Source organism: Myotis brandtii, unplaced genomic scaffold (assembly GCF_000412655.1).
Source record: "Myotis brandtii unplaced genomic scaffold, ASM41265v1 scaffold4, whole genome shotgun sequence".
NCBI classification, from domain to species: Eukaryota; Metazoa; Chordata; class Mammalia; order Chiroptera; family Vespertilionidae; genus Myotis; species Myotis brandtii.
Window position 1 is genome coordinate 2,401,724 of NW_005365371.1, and position 20,092 is coordinate 2,421,815.

Consider the following 20,092-nt stretch of genomic DNA (forward strand, 5'->3'; position numbering starts at 1 on the left):
ATCTGCCCTGCTCTGTGCATGACAGGGGGCGGCGCCCCAACTCCCCAATCAGCCCTGCTCTGAGCCCGACCAGGGGCTGCACCTAGGGATTGGGCCTGCCCTCTGCCACCCAGGAGCAGGCCTAAGCCAGCAGGTCGTTATCTCCTGAGGGGTCCCAGACTGCAAGAGGGCACAGGCCGGGCTGGGGGAACCCCCCCTCCCCGAGTGCACAAATTTTTGTGCACCGGGCCTCTAGCCTTTTTATAAAACAATTTATTCCCATCAAAAGGTCCATGAGTACCAGGCCTTGCTGTGGTCAGCCCTTCTCCTGCTGGTGTTCCACAACTGTTATCATCCTTCAATCAGCCACTACATGCAGGTGTGAGTTCGGATGAAGCAGGTAGTGTTTGTAACAACTTGTCTAAGACTTTCACACCCAGTATTGGAACATGGCTCCCTAAGTGTGGCTAACTGAGCTTGCAGGTGGGCTGTCAAACAGTAGAGCCACCTCCTTTACCAACCAGCTCCACAAGAGGCCCCCTCAAAGTAGAGTCAACACACTGGTGTGAGCAATGACTCACTGTAAACATATCACTCAGGACTCCACACCACATAGGGGTACAGGGCCAACAGCACTGGATTGGGAGTTGGGGGACTAGGTTCCAGTTGTGGCTCTGTGTGACCCAGCAAAGGCCACTCAACCTCTCTGTGCCTAAGTTTCCTCACCTACAGGATCAGGCACATCAGCCAGATTCAACTCTCCTAAGCTGCGGGATTCTACTGCATGTTGGTTTGCCCTTAAATACCACATAATGAGTGCAGGGGGGAGGGGGAGGTCAGTCAGGGGGCAGTGAGTCCTCTGAAAACACAACCTATGGTCCAACACTGACTTCAGTGCTAGCGCTGACCTGCTCGGACTCCCATCCCATGTCTAGGCAGGGCCTGTAACAATGTTATCACTTTTTAAAACATATGCCTAAACTAGTTCCTACTGCAGGCAATTGGCAGGTGCCCAGTCAATAGATTATTCCACCAGACAGTTTAATGCATTGGCCATTGGTCAAAAATGAGGTCACCGCAATCCTATGAGCTATAACTGGAAAGGCCGCATGAGAAACAATTGTCTGTTTTAGCAAATAGGCATCCACATTCCCATACCCCTCGATTTGCCTCGCTTGGCGTAGGGTACAGAAGCAAAGGGAGGTTTTGTTCGAGGTCAAGTTGGTTTTGCTCTTTGACTCATCTGCTGTGTGTGTCTGTCCATGCATGTTTCACATCAGCAAATCCCTGACCAGCTTCCAGCTGACCTGCAGGAATTTCTGGCCAACGTCACCAGATCCCTGCTCTTCCTTGCAAACCTGCTGTTGGAAAGAACGGGTCAGGAGACTCCTGTCCCAGCCATCTGGACACACATGCTCAGTGGAGAAGTGGAGCTGTGTAATACAAAGCACATGTGCTTTTCTTAAAAAAAAAAAAAAAAAGAAGGAAAGAAAAAGGTTCTAAGGGACACAGAGCTGTTATTTCAAGAGGCTGTGGCATCATTCCCAGACAAAACTATCCTTGCTGACCTGCTGCAGGTAAGACCTGACTCTGATTTTACCAGTGATTCGTCCACACTCTTTCGTCCACTATCTAATGCCTCCCTACACATCTCCACGCCTTGCAAACAGAAAATCCAGGAGGAAACCTTTCAAAGCCACATTTTCTTCTCGGCTGCAACCCTTCCTTCCTTCCTTCTTCCCAAGACAGTCTGAACTTGCAACCTGCCCCCGCCCTGGGCCAGGCCCTCCACACAGGCATTGTGGTTTCCCTGCCAGCTGCAGCCTGTGCAGACAGAATACCTGAGCCCCATGCCAAAACAGGAAGGTTGGCGCCTCTCTGAAGGGCAGCCTGGGTGGTATCCATCTCCCAGGCGACGGAGATAAGAAATGAAGGGGCTGGGGCTTTCCACCCCTCCGGTTACGTTCCAGAGCCTTTCCCTTGTACTTTCTTCAACCTGTTTGATTCATTCTTCATTCATTCACTCAACAAACATCTCCAGCACTTACAGATAGAAAGCCCTGGGCTGGAGCTGGAGACACACAGGGGACTGAGATATGTCCCTATCTCTAGGACCCTTGGGTTGTGCTGACAGGCCCCTTGGAGGGCAACCCTGGCACCTTGGACTCCTCCAGAGCCCCCAGTGGAACCATCTCTCTGCAATGCCAGCCCCTGATCCCACCAGCCAGGTCCCTGAGATCATGTCATGACAAAGCCAATGGCGGGTCTGAGTAGGGGATGGGCGGTCGATCATCCAACCCCAGGCCCATCTCCCGAGTCTCCCCTCTCCCTTAGCACATGCAAGGGCTTCCAGACTCGGGCCCACTGTCTGGCCTCAAGAGCATGTCACTGGCAGGCTGGCCATGAACTCTGATCTAGTGAATGAATAAACTTTTCAAATTCTCACTAAATCATCAATGCTGCTCACTTCTGGACCCTCCAAAAGTCTGCTCAGTAACAGCCTACAAGGAAACTTTAATTAGACAATACCTAACTCAGACCCATATTGGCAAAATCTGCTTTACAAAGAGGGGTTGGGGCAGTGATGAGGGCCCCAGTCTGAGTCAGAAACCCCCACACAATAGTTCATTCCAAGGACTCCACCATAGGTAGAGGTGGAGGGGAAAAGGGAAAGAGATCAGAGGAGGAAACCAGAAAATAGGGAGGGGAAGGGAGTCAGAAAGGGGTGGGGAGAGAGAAAAAGGAGACAGGCAAAGTCTAAAAGAGCTTGAAATGCTCCTCGCTGCTTCCCTTCCCTTTTATGCAGCTGCAAATTCCCTTTTATGGGTCTGCTGCCCCAACCAGGGCCCTGTAGTCCTTCTACATTTCTGAAGTCACACCGCTCCCCAAGCAACCACCTCAGAAAGGGGCAGGAATTCTCACCCATCCCGGGGCCAAGCTGCCGAGGCCAGCAGTGTGGAAGGCTGACAGCTGAGCAGCCTGGCTCCCCTCCGCAGGGTCCGGAAAAGGGACCCCCTGTGCACAGGCCACCTCTCTGCTCTCCTGGGAGGGGGTGGTACCCGAGGACCCAGCAGCAAGCGTCAGGCTGCGCAGGGAGTGACCCCTATCCTGACGACGCCCTGCCTGCCTTGGGACTTGAATTGGCCCCAGCCCACCAAGCTTGTCTGCGGCCACCATTGCTGATGGCGTTAGAAAGCCGTGTTTTAGACACTCGGCACCTGGTTCTGGCTCCTGACCTCCCTAGCGCCCACCAGGCAGGAGAGGGCCCAGCAGAGACCCGCGGGTTCTCCCGTTGATCCGCAGGAGCAGAGCAGTAAGGCTGCTCGGTGGAGGAGGACTCCACCGCCGTCCCCCAAGGGCCTGCCGGGGCCAGATGCACCAGGGAATAGTGCTCTGGACTCACATCTGGCTGAGCCACTTCCTACGAAATCCCAGGAAAGTCGCATAAGCTTCCACTTCCACTTCCTTGTCTGTAAAATGGGAATAATCTCCCCACCTGTACCCCAGGGTAAAATAGACTAACACCCCACCTGTACCCCAGGGTAAGACAGACTAACACCTGTAAGGTGCCGGACACGGAGTTGGAGTCGTCACTGCTTCTCCGCGTACGTCCATGCGCAGGAAGAAGCAGGTTTTGTGGTGCGTGGCCTCAGCTGGGACTGGTTGAGTAGAAAAGCAGGGGAGGAGGAGCAGGTCCTGACCTTCGGGAGTCACTGGAGAGCTCCAGCCCCTGCCCTGAGCTGCCTGGCGCTGCCAGCCTGCATGGGAGGCGCTTGGCATCACCAGGCCTGGTTCCTACTCTGCTGAGCTTGTCAGCGTGGAGCAGAGGCCTAGGTGAGCGGGGCCTGCAAAGGATCTCACCCGTTGCCTGTGGACAGGCCAGCAGGCCCGCCCAGGGGCTGACTGCCGTGGGCTGGGAGGGACCCCGGATTCTGGTGCCTCTAAGGTGCAGGCAGGGTGAGAGCCCCAACGACAGGCTGGGAGGAGAGGCTGGGGCTCCCGGTAAAGTGCTCATCAGCTGCTCCGAGAAGACACTGCTCCCCTCTGCTGGACTAGGAGGGGCTGGGTACTGAGGCCTGGGCGCCCAGAAGTTACTCCACCTCTGGCCACCATTCCTGCATCTGTGAGATGGAGAAAATGACCTATCCCCTCCTTGACAGGGCCATGTGACAGGGTCACTTGAGAGGGTGTGTGTGGAAGCCCTGCTATCTGGTACCACCTGCTCCACACTCATAAGTAAAAGGCAAATGCTGGGACGCCACAAACCAGTCCACACAGGAGCCGTGTTTCCTCCGAGCACCTCCTCGGGCAGAGAGGAGAGGCTGAGCAAACTGCCCTGGGACAAGGCTGGGTTCTGAGCTGCCAGAAAACAAACAGCCAGAATCAGGACTCCACACAGAGGCCGTCCCGGGCACTGCAGGCCTCCGGGCAGACCTGGCCCACCTCGGCCTGGGAGTCCCTCCCTCCACCACAGGGGAGAGGGAGTGCGCAAGGAAGGTTCCGGAAGAGGCCTGGCTGGGACGGTGGTGTTACTTCCTGGCAGTGGCAGCTGGGTGCCATCTTCACCTCAGGAGGAGAACGGGGCCCCAGGGAAGGGGGGCCAGCAGACAGATGTTCCAGAGTCGGGGTGTCTGCAGTCGAGCCATCTTCACCTGCTGGTGCAGAGAGGCTGCGGTGGGACCCCATCTCTCACTCATAGTGTCCCCTCCTGCACAGACATTCCCACAGCCCCTGCATTCCAGGTGCCGTGTGCGCCAGGAAGACCCCAGCCCTGCCCTCAGCATCCACAGGGGCAGCCACCTTCACGTCCCAGACGGAGCATTTGTCCAGATGGAACGGGGCACATATCACTGGGGAGGTCTTGGGGTGCCTTCTTGGGTTAGAATATTCCTCTTGAGCTCACCCACTTTGTATATTTGGGATTTTGTCAGAGTGGCTGTCTCGTTTTCGTTTTTCTAAAATACAGAACAGTGAAAAATGCCCCTCCCGGTGAATTAAATCCCATGTTAGTAAACGCGGCTCTGTCGGCCATTAAATCGGCACACTCTCCAGGAACACTTTCAGCCCCTCCTGGCCTCTTCCCCACCCCACACTGCTCATGGCCTCACCTCCAGCCCTGACCGCGCCTCGGAGCTCTGGGCCAGCTCGTCCAGCTTCCTACTGGTCATCTCCACTTGGGCTTTGCTCACACTCCCATATTCCTCCCAGGTCCCAGTGCGTGACGCCACCAGCCAGCAGCCTCCTGTGGGCCCTGCCTCTTCCCTCCGCCTCATCCCTGCATCCCATCCCACGTCTCCACCTCTCTCTGATCGCCCGTCCTGCCCATCCCCAGAGGCACTGCATCAACACTGCTTTCCTGGATTTCCACAACAGCCTCTCAAATAAGCCTCCTGCCCCCAGTCTTCACCCCTGTCTCAAGCCATTGATTTTCCATGCTGTGGGCAGAGCAAGTTTTCTAAAATATAAAACTGATGTCACACCTCCCACTGCCCCAAAGACAGAGCCCAAGCCCCTCCGTGTGGCAGACAAGGCCTCCCGTGAGCTGGCTCTGCCTGCTCCTCCCGCGCAGGCGCCCTCATTGGCCCAAGCACAGCATGCACTGCCCTCGCTGCAGGACAGGCTTCCTTCTCCCCTGGCTAAGCCCTGTGTTCCCTTAACACCCGCTCAGAGGCAGCCTCCTCGGGAGGCTCAGGCTGGGTTCAGAGCCCCCCTGGGAGCCCTTAGCAACTGTCTACTTGCCTGGGTCTCCCGTGACACGGCGCCATTAAAATGAATGAAATGGCACGGCATGTCATAACATAGATAAATCTCAAAAACATGTTGGGTGAGAAAAGCAAATTGTAAATTAACTCATCCATCCACCATTCCAGTGTTTCTCAAAGCGCCCCGTTTAACCTGTTCTCGGACCATGCAGCATAATGCAATGTATGTAAAAATTTCAAACCCTACACAATAGTAGAGCCCAAGGGTAGCCATCTATATCTGCTACAAAAATAAGAGCAGAGCAGCCGCAGGACAGTAGCCGCCTGGGGGAGAAGAGAAGGCGGATGAAAGTGTAGCTTAAATTGTGTCAGTAATGCCATATTTGTTTTATTTTTTAAAGTGATCTGAGGCAACACTGGCAAAATATTACCCATTAAAACTGGGGGGGGGGGGGGGATAGATGAGTACCTGTTATATTATTTCCTGTGTATTTGAAATATTTCATCAGTACCTTTTTAAAACTTTTAATGAGGAGCCAGAGAATCACTTGCCCTCAGTAATGTCCCTGGGGCTGGAGCACCTCCACGGGCCTGGCTGCTGCACGGAGGTAGGCAGGGATGCAAACTGGAGATGTAGATATTTTTATCCTCATTTTCACTGATGAGAAAGCTGAGGCCCAGAACATCTAACCTGGCTCAAGACCATAGAGGAGCCTGGGTTTCAGTCCATGTCTGCATGTGAAATTTCCACTCACCATTTCTTCTATGAGTGAGAACAGGGTAAACGGGGTGTGGGGAAAAGAATTCCAGAAATAGAAGCCAAGCTGCATTTATAGGCATTTATAGACCAGCAAGTACAAACGGGAAGAAGAAGAGGGTTCAGAAAGGTGTGAAACTGGAAATATAACCAAATGAGTAATGTACGGATCAACCATGAAGCTTACTGAATGAAAACCTATTGCGTTTGGAGTTTGTCTTACACACACTATTTTAAGAGAAGTAATCTGGCTTTGGTGTATAGGAGGGGTTGGTTGTCCATAGGAGAATGGTGGAGTCAACCAAAGGGAAGACCCTGGAAGGATAAATTTAGTTTGGGACACCATCTAGGTGGCCCACATAAGAAATGAAATCTGGCCTGGCTGGCGTGGCTCAGTGGTTGAGCGTCAACCTATGAACCAGGAGGTCACAGTTCAATCCCCAGTCAGAGCACATGCCCGGGTTTTGGCCTTGATCCCCTGTAGGGCGTGCAGGAGGCAGTTGGTCAATGATTCTCTCTCATCATTGATGTTCTATTTTTCTCTCCCTCTCCCTTCCTCTCTGAAATCAATCCTATATAATAAAAGCCTAATATGTTAAGTGTCCGACAGTTTGACCGTTCAACCAGTCGCTATGATGCACACTGATCACCAGGGGGCAGATGCTCCAACCGGTAGGTTAGCTTGCTGCTAGGGTCCGGCCAATCAGGACTGAGTGAGATGGGCCGGACAGGCCCTGGATCCCTCCCATGGTCCCTCCCTGGCCAGGCAACTTCCTGTGGTTCCTCTCCAGCCACCCTGATCAGCCTAATTGGGACTGAGCAAGAAGGGCCAGACACGCCCTGGAGCCCTCCCACGGTCCCTTCCCAGCCCCAATCATGCACTGGTGGGGTTCCTCGGCCTGGCCTGCACCCTCCGCAATCCAGGACCCCTCAGGGGATGTCGGAGAGCCGGTTCCAGCCAAATCCCCACAGGCCAGGCCGAAAAACCCCACCGGTGCATGAATCTGTGCACCGGGCCTCTAGTAAAAATATATTTTTAAAAAAGCAATGACATCTGCTGATCTAAGGTGAGAGCTGCGAGATTGAAAGAATAGGAGGGTTTAACTAGACAAAGAAATAAAAGTTAACTCCAAGCTCTCCAGAAGATAAGTTAATTATTTGCTTATTCGTGTGTTTTTTCGGGGGGAGGGCAGGGTGTTGGGAACAGTGAGGAGGAGAAGGTAAATAAAAGGAAGGAGGAAGAAATTGATTTCAGCTTTGCTTGGCTTTAATTCAAGATGATGCTCAGACATCCAATAGGAGCTGGTGGCATGAGAGTTCAGTTCAAGAAAGCTGGTCAGCCCTAGCTGGTTTGCCTTAATGGATAGAGCGTCAGCCTGGGGACTGAATGGTCCTGGGTTTGATTCCAGTCAAGGGCACATGCCCCGGTTGCAGGCTTGATACCCAGTAGGGGGCATGCAGGAGTCAGCCAATCAATGATTCTCATCATTGATGTTTCTATCTCTCTCTCCCTCTCCCTTCCTCTCTGAAATTAATAAAAATATATTTTAAAAAAAGAAAAGAAAAAAGAAAGCTGGTGAGGCTCTAGCTGGTTTGGCTCAGTGTTAGACTGCGGACTGGAAAGTCCCAGGCTCGATTCCGGTCAATGGCACATGGTCGGGTTGTGGGCTTAATCCTCAGTAGGGGGCATGCAGGAGGCAGCCGATCAATGATACTCTCTCATCATTGACGTTTCTCTCTTCTCTCTCTCTCTCTCTCTCTTCTCTCTCTCCTCCCCCTCCCTCCCTCCCTTCCTCTCTAAAATCAATAAATATGTATTTTTTTTAAAAAAGAAAGCTGGTGAAGCTGAGGAGAGCACCCAGCAGCAGTGTGTGGGAGCAGCCGTGTGGGGGAGCAGCCATGTGGGGGAGCAGCAGTGTGGGGAGCAGTAGTGTGGGGGAAGGCAGCTCTGAGGAAGGAGCCAGAGAAGAGCATCGGCAGCAGATGGCTGAGCCTGCGGTCCCCCTGCACACATGAGGGGACAGGAGGACTAAGAAGAGAGCCAAGACAGTGCTGGGTCCTAGAAGAAACAGGAAGAGACTGTTTCAAGTCCGCATAGGGGACTGCTATAGAATGAGTATTTGTGTCTCCCTAACATTCACACATTGAAACCTAATCCAATGCAATGGTATTAGGAGGTGGGCCTTTGGGAGGTGGATGAGGTCATGAGGGTGGAGTCTTCTTGAAGTGGGTGAGTGCCTTAAACGTGAGGCCCCAAAGAGATGCCCCCCCTTCTGCCTCCCCCTTCTGCCCTGGGAGCACAGCTGTCTGGGAAGGAAGAAGGGGGCCTTACTAGACACCAAACCTCCCAGTGCCTTGGTCTTGTACTTCCAGCCTTCAGAACGGTGAGAAATACATCTGTCATTTATCAGCCACGCAGCCTGTGGTACTTCGTTAGAGCAGCCTGAATGGACTGCAAAATGGGCAACTGTGCCAAAGGGGTCAGGAATATAAATGAGCAAAGGTTCTAGATTTGGAGAGCAAGGGGTCAGTGGGACCTTGGGTAGAGCAACCTCAGCAGGGAGCGGTCAGGCATGCGTGACCCACTCCTTAGGGAGCCCCTAAGCAGTGGCCTTGGCCTTCTTACAGACCATCACAAGACCCCTCTTAGAATATATATATATTTTTTTAAAAGAAAATAAAGTGAACAAGCTAGTTTTCACTGAGCAGAACCAGCTGCTACCGGCCGAACTCAGCACGAGTGAAGCTGTGTCTGGCCCTGCCGCTCATGGTCCACTGAGCTCCAGGCTGCGGCCGAGCAACCAGGCACAGCGGAGGGTGCTGCAGAGCCATGCTTGGCAACAGCCTTCCTACATAACCAGGAAGTTAAGCTTGGAGATACACAATTCCATTCTGAAACGCAGCACATAGGATTAAAATGTGCCACATGCCACCTTATTTTCTAAAATATATTTTCTCTATATTTGCCTGACTTCTATGGCAATAAAATCATTTTGGCATGACACTCGGCTTACATAAATGAAAATATAATCTCCCCAAAATGACATTTTAGAAGCTTGAAGCCGAACAAATGCTGGAGAGCGCCTTGTTTAAATTAAGCTGTCATGCTATTTAGCTTTCCACGGTGATGGAGCGCCCTGTCTCCGAAGAGCTTCGCACAATGATGCTTATTTTGGAAGAGACCGGACAGGAGGTGGGGAAAGGAAGAGGGCTGAGATGCCTGCCTGCAGGCTAACAGGGAGTGAGGAAATGGAGGCAGGGAGTAAGACCCACTGTGATGGGAAGTTTGTAGATGAAATGAGAGATATGACGTAGTGACTTGCACAAGGGAAAGAGGTCGCAGGTGAAAAACATAAGACTACATGAAAGTCCGCACTCTGGCTGTGCAACCCTCAGCCCCTCTCCTCACCTCCACCTGCCCCCAGAACTGTGGCAGCCAGGCGAGCCCCTGGCGGGGATTGGGAAATCCTCTGCAGAACACAAACTGCATCAGAGGATGGACCCGCAGAAATGGACGCTGGCAAACTTCCCACAAAACAGCCCAGTTTGCCACAGTATCACCCCCAGCGACACCCTCTGGCCACAGCGGCTGCCCCTCAGCACAGAACTTCCCATCAGCCTTTTGGTGCCTCCTCACTGACAATGAATGAATGACCAGGGACTGTCAGACACATGAAGAAGGTTTGCAGGAATTAACACAGAAAACAAAACCAGATAACAGAAACAGAGGAACCTGGAAAAGAAAAAGGACCATATAAAGGGCAGAAGGAAATGTTAAAATAAAATAAATCGCCTATAATGTATAGCCTGAAAGAGTCAAAAGAAGCTATTATACCCATGAAGCGAAATCAGGATGTGATTTTAAAATTAATACTCGGAGAGCAACAAAGAGCTCTTGGAAATTATTGATAGCCAAAACAAAAACATTCACCAAAAAGGCTAGAAGTTGAGGACTTCGCCCATAAAATAGGGAAGGGGAAAAGAGATAAACTATAGGAGTGAGAAGATTAGAACAAATAATAACAGGAAGTTCAGATCAGGAGCTCCAACATCCAATTAGTCAGATTTCAAGAAAATAATACAAAATTTAAAACCCTAGAAAACAAAGGAGAAGCAATTGTCAAAGGAATAATTGAAAATTCAAGATTAAAAGTGCCCAGGCCCGTGAATAAAAATTTCCATTATGAAATTTTAGAACCTCAAGGGTAAAGGAAAGATCGTAAGCACTTTGAGAAGAAAGAGCTACCCATCAAAAGCAGAAATCAGAATAGGGCCAAACCGCTGGGTGCCAGTGAACACTGAAAGGTAGAGCAACAATGACTTCAAAATTCTAAGGGAAACCTATTTTCAGCCTAGACTTTTATCTCCGACCAATCACATGCGAAAATGGAAAAGTGACATTTTCCATGACAGACAGAAGAGGATGGTTTGGCATCCAGACGATCGGGACCAACAGCTGGGAGCAGAGAAATCACGTCCCCACACGGGAGCTGTGATCCAGGCTGGAGAGGGTCCATCCAGGAGGACAGCGAACAGGAGTCTCCAAGAGAAGACATAACATAAGGAGCTGGAAAAAATGCCTATAAGTAGAAAGCTCAATAAAGAATTTCTTTAAAATAATGGCAAAAACCTAGAAAATAAAGCCCAGCCAGAGTGGCTCAGTGGTTGAATGCCAACTGAATGAACCAGGAGGTCATGGTTTGATTCCTGGTCAGAGCATATGCCCAGGTTGCAGGCTTGATCCCCAGTGTGGGATGTACAAGAGGCAGCCGATCGATGATTCTCTCTCATCACTGATGTTTCTATCTCTCTTTCCCTCTCCCTTCCTCTCTGAAATCAATAAAAAAAATTTTTTTTTTTTAAAAAGAAAGCAAACAAAACAAAAAAAATAGACTGTAGTGAGTTGAACAGTGGCCCCAAGAGGTATGTCTGCGTCCTAACCATGAGAAGCGGTGGATATGACCTCATTTGCAGATGTAATTAAGTTAAGGATTTTGAGATGAGGTCATCCTGGATCATCCTAGTTGCACCTATTCCCAGTGGTAAGTTGTCCTTAGAAGATACACAGGAGGAGAGACAAGAGGAGGAGAAGGCCATGTGAAGACAGAGGCAGGGATTGCAGAGAAGCGGCCACAAGCCAAGGAATGTCTGGAGCCACCAGACACCGGAAGAGGCTAGGAAGGGTCCTCCGCTCGAGCCCGTGAGGGAGTGAAGCCCTGCCTACACCTTGATCGCAGAATTCTGGGCTCCGGGACTGTGAGGGAATACATTCCTGTTGTTTGAAGCCACCAAGTTTGTGGTTACTTGTTAAGGCAGCCCTGGGAAACTAACATATGGAGTAAGCTTAATTTCAGGAACAGCTGAAAGGTATACAAAATGATAGCAATCAGAGTACACAATCTACCTCAAAATTGAACATTTTTATGTATGTGTATTATTTTAATTACATATAAAAATTAACTTTAAAAGAATAAATGACAGGAAAAATTTTTCAACATATATGACAAACATTGTCTAGTGTTAATAAAAACTAAATCAGTATTTGTTTTATGTTAAATCAAATCATTAAAAAGTAAGACAACACAAAAGAAAAATTATAGCCTGGCTGGCGTGGCTCAGTGGTTGAGCATCAGCCTATGAACCAGGAGGTTACGGTTTGATTCTGGGTCAGGGCACATACCCAGGTTTCAGGCTCGATCCGCAGTAGGGGGAGGGTAGGGGTGCAGGAGGCAGCCCATCATTGATTCTCATCATTGATATTTCTATCTCTGTGGTACAGCTATATAATGGAATATGGTAATGGCTTATCTCTACAGGATGGTGCAAGGCCAGGAGTACTAATTAATTGAAGGAAAAGTAGAAGTAAAATATATTAGCCACCCATAATCTCAGCAGAAAGACAATCGCTGTTAACACATAGGCATAGTTCCTTCCAGTCTTTCTTCCAGTCTTTTTTCAAATGTCTATGTATACTGGTATATCATTTTTTTAAAGGAGTTGAAGTCATTCTGCTAAATCCATTCAGAAGGTTTATGATCTAGTTTTAGTTTGGATTTTTTTACCCGCAAAGAAAGTATCCCCATATAAAACATCGGTGATACCAAAAACAGATTATAGAGAAGCCAGTTGCTATGGGAATGATTGAAAATAAATTTCATTTCACACTGCACCCTGCTAATGTACTGACCAGAAGGAAGAAGAAATATTTGGAGTAACTTAGACAAGCAGCCAAGAAAAGTTCTAATCAAGAAGAAGGAAAATACATCAGTCTAGTGAGGTTTCGAAGAGGCCAGAGCATCTCCCTGCAATTTAACTAATGACCTCCTTCCAGCAGCCATACAGATGGAGGGGGAAGCACCCAGGAATCAGATAAGATTCTCGCTCTTTCACGGACAGTTTGATGGCCAAGCAGCAGCAGGTCTCCCTCAGGATGCGGCTTGTCTCTACAGGAGTGCAAGGCCAGGAAAAACAACCGCCCCTTCCCTCCCCTGGCGATGCTCCAAATACTGAGCAAGCTGCCAGGCCAGGCTCCGTTTGGACACCGCATTGGCCCTCGGCCTTGGAGTGGGTCTTGGGGCCCCTCTGTACGTGCTGGGTCATGGGGACTCTGGAGGCCCTGCGGGAGGGACCGGGATGCCAGGTAGGGGCACTAAGGGAGCTCAGAGCAGTGACTATTTTCCAAAAGAAGAATTTTAATGTATGAAGAAATGATACGGCCAGATCAGTGTGTCGCACCAACTAAATTCTGACCTTTATTCAACCAACATTTTTATGAACAACAAGCCTGTATAGAATACACGTCAGGAGCAGCCTGAGGGGGGAAAGCAGAGCTGCTATCATAAAAAGACAGCCGGTAGTATGAAGACAGGCCCCGCTTCCCACTCAGGGAACGGCTCAGCTTTAGAACCCCATAGATCTGGCTCATTCCCAGCTCTGCCATGCATTACCATCTTATCTAATAAAGAGGGGATATGCAAGTTGACCATCACACCATAACGGTCAAGATGGCTGCGCCCACAGCAGAGGCAGGGATTCTGTAACACAAGATGGCTGCGCCCACGGTGGAGGCCGAGTTCCCGTAATGAGCCTTAACAAGCAATCAGCAGGGACCCGAGGCTGCGTGGCGCTGGACTGGGGCAGGGGACCTGAGGCTGCACCCCCCGCCTGGTGGGGCTTGACAGGGGACCTCAGGCCACGCCTCCTGCCCTGACGCAGGGCCAGGGGACCTGAGGCCGCACCCCCCACCTGGCGGGGTTTGACAGGGGTGGGGCTGGCCAGGTCTGGATCTAGCCCAAATGTGGGGGCAGGGGGCATGGCTGGCCAGGTCTGGATCTCGTGTGATTTCAAGGCACACATGGGTGAGTGGGGACTTGCCTCTGGTTCCCATGGCGTGTCCCAGACTCTGACAGGAGGAAGATTTTCATATACATTTTACTAATTTTCTTTCATCTCTGACACTTCTATTATAGAGAAAGGGCAAATAGCAACATTAAAATATTTCCTCTAATTAATTCCCTTTTAATGTGCACAAATTTCGTGCACCAGGTCACTAGTGAATTTTATAATCTCTGAGCTCTGACTTCCTCATCTGTAAAATGGGTATAACTGTTCCCTCATGAGGTTGTGGGAAGAATTACATTTGAGATGCTAACAAAAGGCCTGGCACATAACTGCTCAGTCAATTGCAGCTGCCATCACCACCACCATTGGAGGCGATTGTGCTGTGGACCAGTTTTTCTTTTTCTCTTTCTTTTCCTTTTCCTTTTTTAACACAGCTGGTGGCCCTATCTCCCTTTCCTGTTCATATTCCAATGCAGGTACCTAGTCACTACTACCATATACAGACAGAGTCCCCGGAGTGTGAACTATCAGGCAGTTAATCCTCTCTGCTGCATCCTGGGAAGAGCTTTGCACTCTGGACAAAAAGACTTTTGCTGCCAAACGAAACTCAAATCACAACATTACAAAGTTATGGACACTCGGGATAAGACCTTCTCACTCAAAGCATAAGGGTTGAGGATTAGAGTTGCCAACCTGAGGAAACCCAGGTTAGAGCAGTGATCCATTGATTTTCAGTACCTGACACCATTTCAGAGTATTCCTGCCTGTTTATTTTCTGTCTTTAAACTTAGTTAATAGATTTGTATATTTACTTTGAAAAAAATTTTAATAAAATTATAGATAATCAAACCTATATCTGCCTCCATCTCCCAAAAATGACAATTAACATTTTTTATGTTTGCATCAAGTCCTTTTAAATAATTTTTTAAATATGACAGATAAAAAAAGTTAGTCCATTTTCTTCCCTATGTCCAGCTCTATTTCTTGCCCACTCCCTTAATCACCATTATGAATTTGATGTTTATCTATCCAGCTCAATGTTATCATCTTACCTAAATTTTCTGGGTTCTTATAATAGAAAGAAAATAAAAAGAAACATGGAAAATGTTCTAAGTGAAAACGCCTATGTGAGGAGGGCCTTTCTGAAGCTACACTAAGTGTAGTCTCTGCACCAAGACATACCTACTCACCTGCCCAGAACAGCACACACTGGTAGGTAGAGCATAGGGGGGGTGAACTTCAAGAAAGCGGTGCAGACGCTGTAAGGCCAGCGTCTGACCTCCCAAGCTTACCTGGGTCCAGGTGTGTGAAAGAGCCCACCACGAAGTCCAGGGTGGACACGGCCAGCAGCAGCAGCAGCAGCAGCTGCAGGCGGATGATCCATTTGACACCTGCTAGGTTAATGCCCAGCAAGGCCAGAAGCACCGCAACTGAAATGCCTCGCACGGCCCAGATGTTCCTGAGGCTCAGCAAATCTGAGATGGATTCAGCGAAGCCGGTGATGTACATGGCACCTGCAACACACTGACAGGCAGTCTAGGTAGGAAGAGTCAGCCGGAGAGGGAAGCACCCAGAGCCACGGGCCAGCACTGCCCAGCCCTAAGGACCCCGCTCACCCCGTCAGCATGGGACATGGGATCCAGCACGGAGTTGAACGAGCCCTCCCACCCAGGAACCCTGCCTCAGCCCCATTTCTTCCCATCACCTCTCTACCATCATCCAGAGGGGAGGATGAATACCCACCCAAGCCTAGAGCTAGCAGATGGCCAGTGCGAACTCACATGAACAGATCGGGGGAAGAGGGTGGGATTCTGGGCCCAGAGTCTTTGGGTTTCTCTGTCTGAGTTATTCAGGAACTAATCAGAGACCAAAAACACACAGGGGGTGCCATCTCAGAGCCTGGGAGGGCACGGAAGCAAATCCCAGTTTTTTCTCCATTTCTTTGTAGTCACTATTATTTTTAAAAAGTATCTAAAACTTGGAAATAAGAAAAAATGTAAGCCACACATCTTTTCAATGTTACATAGAACAAAGGCTACCCAAGGACCACCTCGGTGAATGTATTTAGTTCTACTCACTGTTTGCTATTGATTAAATATATTAAATGTCCCAGAATTAGTGGTTACATGTTAACGTATAGATTTTTTCCCCCAGCAGGGATGCAAACAACTTCTTCCCAGTGGGACAGATAACCAAAAAGATTAGGGTTTGCTGTTCTGTAAGAAACTAATCCGTCTTGTGTCTAGCCCAGCAATCTTACCCTTACACTTATTTATGAAGTTGCCCAACTGTTAATTTATGGACTTGGTCTGTATCTATCTAGGACCCATACCTAGCATCTCAACTGCTCTTTAGCATCTTACTGGCTCCTCCATTAATTGAGTTAGATAAAATCTTTCATACATGTTTACTTTATATTTTCCTGAGAGTCACGATATTACCTTTTAAAAAAGATTTGAAATACGATCTTAAGTAAATATTTGAAAATAACACCAGCCTCACTTTCCATAATTCCTCAGCCTCCTTTTCTCGTCAGCTTCATCCCTCACCAGCCCCCAGGAGGCGGGTCACCACAGCTCTGCTCGGCTGTTCTCAGAGGGAACGCATTCTACTCGGGCCTCCATCGGGTTCCTCCTCTTCCACGGAGCCTTTACGTACCCCCTTTTTCTGGATAAATATGATGCTGACTACCGGTGCCATGCAGTTAATTCTCTGGCCATATTCTGTTATTTAGTGCATATAAGTTTTCTCCTCTGCCACCACCAAGAATGCAAACATCTTAAAAAACAAATATGCTGATTGCACCTCTTAAAACCCCCTGCATTTGCTAAGTACGTTGCAAGCATTCAATGAACACTTTGTAATATGTTTACTTTATGAAAAGTACCTTGGAAAGCAGGAGCCGTTAAGTTCCAGCCTTTTATATAAAGGCCAGAAGGTCATACAATTTCTGCATGTGAGGGGAGCTCACAAAGAGGCCCCGCTGTTCACTGAGATTGGTTCACTAGACATACCAATGTTGTCTGTCTCCCCCAAATTTATATTAGGCATTTCCTCTATATTTGGGTAAAGAGGGAGGGAACCCAGTAAATGTGGGGGAAATGCAATCATCTCTGAGCGGGAGACAGATGAAATGTGATGATAGAAAGATAGATAGATAGATAGATAGATAGATAGATAGATAGACAGACAGAGATAGATCTTTGTTTCCTGCATTCACCTCAGAACTCAAACTTACTCTTGACTAAATACCAAGAGTGTGATGGGGATAATGGTGCTAGTTCATCAGTATTTGGGCAGGTCAACAGGACTCTTCATGGTCAGTTGTGTCAGAGATTAAAAAACAATTGATAACAATGTGGTCATGATGCTCATCTGTGTGGGCATCTCATTCCCGGGCATCCGTTGTCTCTGACATACAGAGGAGGACGCCCCAACTTGAACGTGACCATTTGCATCTGGAGCTTCCAAACCGAGTGCTTCCTGTTCCAGCTGGAGAACAACATGTGCTCACAGGAAGTAGGCCACGCAGTAAACACTGCCCTCTCGCAGGTTCGTACCTGAAATCACTGTGTAGCCCCAAGAGGCCAGTAACAGAAAAAAGAAAAGGCTCTTGAGGATGCGTGAGAGAGCATGGTGGTTAGGAGCACAGACCGTGGAGCCAGACTATCTAAGGCCAAATCCTGGGACTTCATAAAAGGAAATATGAAATTAATGAAACAGAGGGGAAATAACAAAACAAAAGGACACAGTGAACAAACGCTGATCTTTTAAAAGATCAATAAAATCAAGAATGAGAAAAGGAATAAACCTACTCTTACAGAAGAGAGTTAAAAAATGAAGGCAAGATGCCCTGGCCAGTGTGGCTCAGTTGGTTGGAGCAACATCCCCATGCATGGAAAGATTGCCGGTTCAATTCCCAGTCAGAGCACATACCCAGGTTGTGGTTTGGGTCCCCAGTTCTTACAAGAAGCAACTAATCAATGTTCTCACATCAGTGTTTCACTCTCTCTTTCCTTCTCCCTTTCTCTTTCTCTAAAATCAATTTAAAATATTTTTAAAATATATTTTATAGATTTTTTTTTTTTTTTACAGAGACGAAGGGAGAGGGATAGAGGGTTAGAAACATCGATCAGCTGCCTCCTGCACGCCCCCTACTGGGGATGTGCCCGCAACCAAGGTACATGCCCTTGACCGGAATAGAACCTGGGATCTTTTAGTCCACAGACTCTATCCACTGAGCCAAACCGGTCAGGGCTAAAATATTTTTTAAAAAAGAACGAAGACAATATGAACATGCCAGACATGATGGTACATTCACATTATGCAATACTAAGTCACTAGTTTAAAAGCATGGGCTCAACTTGGCCTGATGGGATGTCTATGACTTAGTAAGTAAGAAATACAGGCAGGGAATAGGGCATGAAATCTGTCCGCATTTCCATAAAAGCAAGCAGCACTTCAAAAGTCCATCCACGTGTGTAGATGAGCAGGGGGAAGCTGCCCTGAAAGGACATGAGGCGGTCACATGGCTACCTCGGGAGTGTGAGGGGAAACTCACGTGTTCTTTACTTTATCTCCACTGTGTTAACTGGTTACAAGGAATATAATTCTGTAACTTTTAAAATAATTTTACGAAGGAAAAATAAAAACAAACATATTAAGAGCACTGTTCTGTTTATGCAACAACTATATTTGGGTACATACAACACAGTGCATCCACGTGGAGAACAGCAGCCCAGGACCCAGGTTCCCTGCACCCAGCTCCCGCCAGCAAACCCAGGCTGGCCTGAGCTCCGCCTCCCCCAGGAGGGGAGTGGACAGTGACCACTAGCCCGTCCCCAGAGCGATCCAGCCACCCCGAGGCAGTGCACCTTCCAACCATGACGACTCCTCTTCGTTGGAAAACATCCCATTGGTTTGTTTAATGGATAAACACCCCCCGAGTTTATCATATTTTTAAAGTATTTTTATCTCCTCTTAAAGTTTATCATCACAGGCATTCCTTCTCCCTGTTCATTCTCCACAGAGAAACTTCTAGCCCTCTGGCACAGGAATCAGGGGGTGCCACCTCCCATTTTAAAGGGAGAGAGTGACCTACTTTCAGGGTGTAAAACTCCCTTCCAATGTATTTTGTTTAGAAAAACTGTACCTCCACAATCACAGACATTTTCTTGTCTTTGAGAACCGACCTAGAAGACCAGGGCTGCCCCTCCACAGGCCTCCCCTTCTGACACAAAATCCCTGGTTCAAGCTTCGCGTTGGCTGACCCTATGTCCCCACAGTGAAAACCTCAGGCTTTTGTCAGGCCTTCTCTCGTACTGCCCTGCTTTCGCACGGGGTCCAGCACAGAGCATGGGAGTCACTAACAGAAGCTTTTAGACATAACGGTACAGGCTGAAGCTGGACATTTTGGTGTGTGGGGTAAGCAGCCCCAAAGAAGCCCCAGGTCCACAGAGGTGAGTGGGGCAGGGAGTGAGGAGGGGCTTCCGTTCACCGTCTCTTCCATGGCCAAGGGGTCTGGTCCACACAGCAGGCCCGCCATCCACGTCTCAGAGGGACAAGGGGGAAGGGCTTGGGAGGTGCAGAGCAATGAAAAATGTTTGCAACTTTTAAAAATAATTATTTGAAGTATTTATATCTTCTACATTTTGATGTTCTAGGGCAAGCATGTCAAACTCACAGCCCGCGGGTCACATGCGGCCCACAACGAATATTTTTGCAGCCCAGCCAATATAACGGTATGTAAGAAACATTTTAATAAAAATTTCATAACTTAATTTTTACAATATCCTGTTATACATAACTAGAGACCTGATGCACAAAATTCATGCAAGGGGCGGCAGCTGCCTCTGCCTCAGTCCCCAACCACCATGGTAGCCACCTCCTCTGCCTGCCCCCCACCCTCTGCCACGGCAGCTGCCTCAGCCCTTGCAGCCCCGGCTTTGTCTGGGAAGTCATCGGGAAGGATGCCCAGAAGGACATCCAGTCTAATTAGCATATTACTACTACTACTAATAATAATAATTAGCTTTTATTATTATAGACTAGTGGCCCGGTGCACGAAATTCATGCACGGGGGGTGGGGGGTTGTCCCTCAGCCCCGCCTGCACCCTCTCCAATCTGGGACCCCTCAGGGGATGTCTAACTGCCGGTTTAGGCCCGATCCCTTTACCGGCAGTCAGACATCCCTCTCGCAATCCGGGACCACTGGCTCCTAACCACTCACCTGCCTGCCTGCCTGATCACCCCTAACCACTCTGCCTGACGGCATTTCGCCCCCAACTGCCCCCCCTTGCTGGTCTGCTCGCCC

At 49.1% G+C, this 20,092-nt stretch overlaps 1 protein-coding gene across 1 annotated transcript in view; it reads right to left on the minus strand.

The window, feature by feature from the left end:
* SLC12A8 (solute carrier family 12, member 8) overlaps positions 1–20,092 on the minus strand; it is a 139,089-nt gene that overhangs the window by 77,005 nt on the left and 41,992 nt on the right. Inside the window, exon 4 of the mRNA XM_005873126.2 lies at positions 15,072–15,303. Coding sequence (XP_005873188.1) covers positions 15,072–15,303 — 232 coding nt within the window. The remainder of the gene's footprint in view (positions 1–15,071; positions 15,304–20,092) is intronic.